The following is a 3,292-nucleotide window of genomic DNA, read 5'->3' as shown; positions in this document are numbered from 1 at the left end:
GTGTGTGTGTGTGTGTGCATGTATGTACATGTATATGTTTCTGTTTGTTTCAGTCTCTAACAAAAGAACTGATCTTGTATGGCGCCTTTCATTTTTCAGTCATACGTAGTATTAAAACAGAAAAAAAAATCAGCAAACAAACAAACAAAAAAGTAAGCAAGAACATGCACACTTTTTATCGCTTCCTTTGCGCTAAATGGCATCTTAAAGAGAAATCATAAAGTGAAATCCTTCAAGTCTGGTGTATAATAAATTGGAATAATAAATAGTATTATATCCATTTTACAACAATATGTGCGTTCGCACAACATGACATCATTAATCTGTCAAGTCAAGCCCAATGTCTTCAAACATCACAAACCATAGCAATGCTCTGGACACGTACTAGGCTATATACTCTAGCTACATAGTGATCTATTTCCCATGTCAGAAAAGAACCTCTCTGACCTTGCAGAGGTTACATGTTTTCACAATCAGTGATGGTTGTTTTAATCATCCCTTCCAGTGTTTTCGGTATGTTGCCTATTCATTGAATATAAAAAGGTGGTTTTCAGGCCAACTGCTCATGTACAGGTTGCAGATTGCTTGGCCAACAAATATACATATATTTTTTCCACAACACACATTGAAATATTTCAAATACAATTGCAGCAACCCATCAACTGTATATGTGTATGCAGCATTATTGATATTTTTGGTTTATTTTATAAATCAATTCTCTCTAGTTATTCATTACAAATACTGTATTTCCCAGAGATGTGATAATACAGCATGTACTATACAAAGTCTGACTACGTCAGTGGCTGTGGCTCTGATCTCTGCACTTATCATCAGAGACATTTACCTTACGGCTAACGGTAGGGACACATATGAGGCGAAGCAAGCAAAGCGAACAGAGGTGAAATCGAACCGTCATCAGGTCGTCACGGCGAATCAAATGGAGTGGAACAGTTATGTTGTTGATTTGATTGGGCCACGGCAGGCGAATTCGCTCCTCATTTGCATAACATTAAACTTTCTATAATAATTTCGCTTCGCTTCGCTCCTGTTCGCTTGCTTTCGCTTGCCTTCGCCTCTCTCATAGGAACGAATGGCGAAGTTCGCAAATTCGCGTGTATGTGTCCCTACCGTAAGCGATGCATATAAACAGATGCATTGATACGATACGACAACACCGTAGGACCTAATTGGTTTGCAACCATGCTTTTGAGAAACGGGGTCCTGCCTTCTAAATAAAGCATCCCATGTGCAACTACTTGCATGCCTGGTCTAAAGTTCATGGAATACGTGTGGATTGTCTCTCAGCCTACTGTACTGTAATGTACCAAACACCTGTAGAGTTCTGATTGCTGAAACTCAAAGTCATCGTTCAGTTCAGGGCACAATAACATAAAAAAACGGCTACGAACTCACGAGTCATGTCCTGAGCTATGTGGCCAGTGAGCTAGTTAGCTCAGATTACCGGCCTGCCTAAAACGTGGTGCCACGTCGACAACGTGACAATATTATAAATATTAAACAAACTGCCATACAAACACCCATAGTCCCGTCCTTTCCGAGCAACGTCAAGTCCATGAACACTATAAAAAGTATAAGCTGCTAAGGCACAACGTTCTGTCCTGCCGAGTGGTGTAGGTCCTGAAGTGTGTTAGCTACAACAGTAGTTAGCTCAGCTTTCCCGCCTGACCCACCATGACGGTCAGGTTGGCGTCGGTCGGCTCTGTCTTCATCTTCCGAGGAGGCACGACCACCTCCGCCCCCTCCGTAGTGGCCGCCCCCAGTGGAGAGGGCGGGAGCCCCAGGGCCGAATCGTAGGGCTTGGCCCCGCCGCCTCCTAGCGCTGCCCCTTCCCCTCCGTTGGCCCGTTGTTGGTCCTCTCTGGTAGTAGCGCCACCTGCTGCCGTGGAGTCGTGGGTGCGCATGTGTTTGGTCAGGTGGTCGCTGCGCATGAAGACGCGCGCGCAGACGGCGCAGCTGAACTTCTTGGCGCCCGTGTGCGACTGCATGTGCTTCTGGAGCTCGTCGGCGCGCGTGAAGCGCTTGCCGCAGAACAGCCAGTTGCAGACGAATGGCCGGTCGCCCGAGTGCCAGCGCAGGTGCGCCTTGAGGTGCGACGTCTTGGCGTAGGCCTTGCCGCAGCCCGGGATGTGGCAGTTGTGGAGCCACTTGCGCTGCCCCCGGCCGTCCTCACCACCTCCACCACTAGCCGTTTCTAGCTGCTCGGCGTGGACGCAGTTCGGGCATCGACACGCGGCCTGGCCCGACGCCCGAGACCCCGACCGGCGCTGAGACTTGGGTCGCGGCACGGACGTGGTGCTCTCTTGCGGTTCCTCCAAGGTGTACACCTGCTGCTGCTGCTGCTGCTGCTGCTGCTGCTGTTGCTGCTGCTGGTGGTGTTGATGCGACAGGAGAAGCTCCGCGGTGCCCAGCGGCTCCATCTTGAAGCCGTCCTGAGGGAAGTGGTGCGGGTGGTGGCTGTGGTGGTGGCTGTGGTGGTGGTGCGGGGACAGGCTGATCTGGGCAGGGGCCGAGGGTGGTGGTGGCGGTGCCAGGCTGCACAGCTGGGCCTCGGTGCAGTAGGGCCCCAGGGCCGACTGGAGGCCGAGGGAGCTGCTCTGGGTCATGCCGGTGAGGCCGGCCATGCCCACGCCGGGGCTTCCGGTCAGGTCCATCCACGTGCTGGCCGCCGGGTGGAGGTCCCACCACGGGGAGACGTTCATGTCGTCAGCTGCGCTGCCACCGCCGCCGCCGGGGCCAGCAGTGGGTGCTGTCCTGGCCCAGGGCTCGTACTGGTGGGCCATAGAGAGAGATGGAGAGGGAATGGGAGAACTCACGCTGTGTCTTTGAGTGGGATAGGGGATGGATGGATGGATGGATGGATGGATGGATGGATGGATGGATGGATGGATGGATGGATGGATGGGGAGAAGAGGTGACAGGAGGAGGTTGCTGGGTATATCAGCACCACATCAGGGAGAATTCACGTTGTGTCTTTGAGTGGGATAGGTGATGGATGGATGGATGGATGGATGGATGGATGGATGGATGGATGGATGGATGGATGGATGGATGGATGTGGGGGGAGAAGAGGTGACAGGAGGAGGTTGCTGGGTATATCACCACCACATCAGGGAGAATTCACGTTGTGTCTTTGAGTGGGATTCGTGATGAATGGATGGATGGAGGAATGGATGGAAGGATGGCTAGATGGATGGATGGATGGATGGATGGGTGGATGTGTGTGTGGGGGAGGGGATAACAGGAGGTTGCAAAGTTTGTGTGTGTGTGTGTG

General features: G+C 51.6%; 1 protein-coding gene across 1 annotated transcript; it reads right to left on the bottom strand.

Annotated features, from left to right (window-relative positions):
- Positions 1 to 811: 811 nt before the first annotated feature.
- sp6 (Sp6 transcription factor) lies at positions 812 to 3,010 on the bottom strand. Its single transcript, XM_063216833.1, has one exon. It carries the CDS (start codon positions 2,799 to 2,801, stop codon positions 1,665 to 1,667), a length of 1,137 nt encoding a protein of 378 aa, XP_063072903.1. The 5' UTR covers positions 2,802 to 3,010; the 3' UTR covers positions 812 to 1,664.
- Positions 3,011 to 3,292: the final 282 nt, after the last annotated feature.

Source organism: Engraulis encrasicolus, chromosome 1, assembly GCF_034702125.1.
Source record: "Engraulis encrasicolus isolate BLACKSEA-1 chromosome 1, IST_EnEncr_1.0, whole genome shotgun sequence".
In the NCBI taxonomy this organism is placed as follows: domain Eukaryota; kingdom Metazoa; phylum Chordata; class Actinopteri; order Clupeiformes; family Engraulidae; genus Engraulis; species Engraulis encrasicolus.
The sequence above is the reverse complement of the archived record's forward strand: the minus strand, read 5'-3'. Positions and strand labels throughout refer to the sequence as shown.

Excerpts from the sequence above, each read along its gene's own strand:
- sp6 (XM_063216833.1), bottom strand. The coding sequence starts at position 2,801 with ATGGCCCACCAGTACGAGCCCTGGGCCAGGACAGCACCCACTGCTGGC.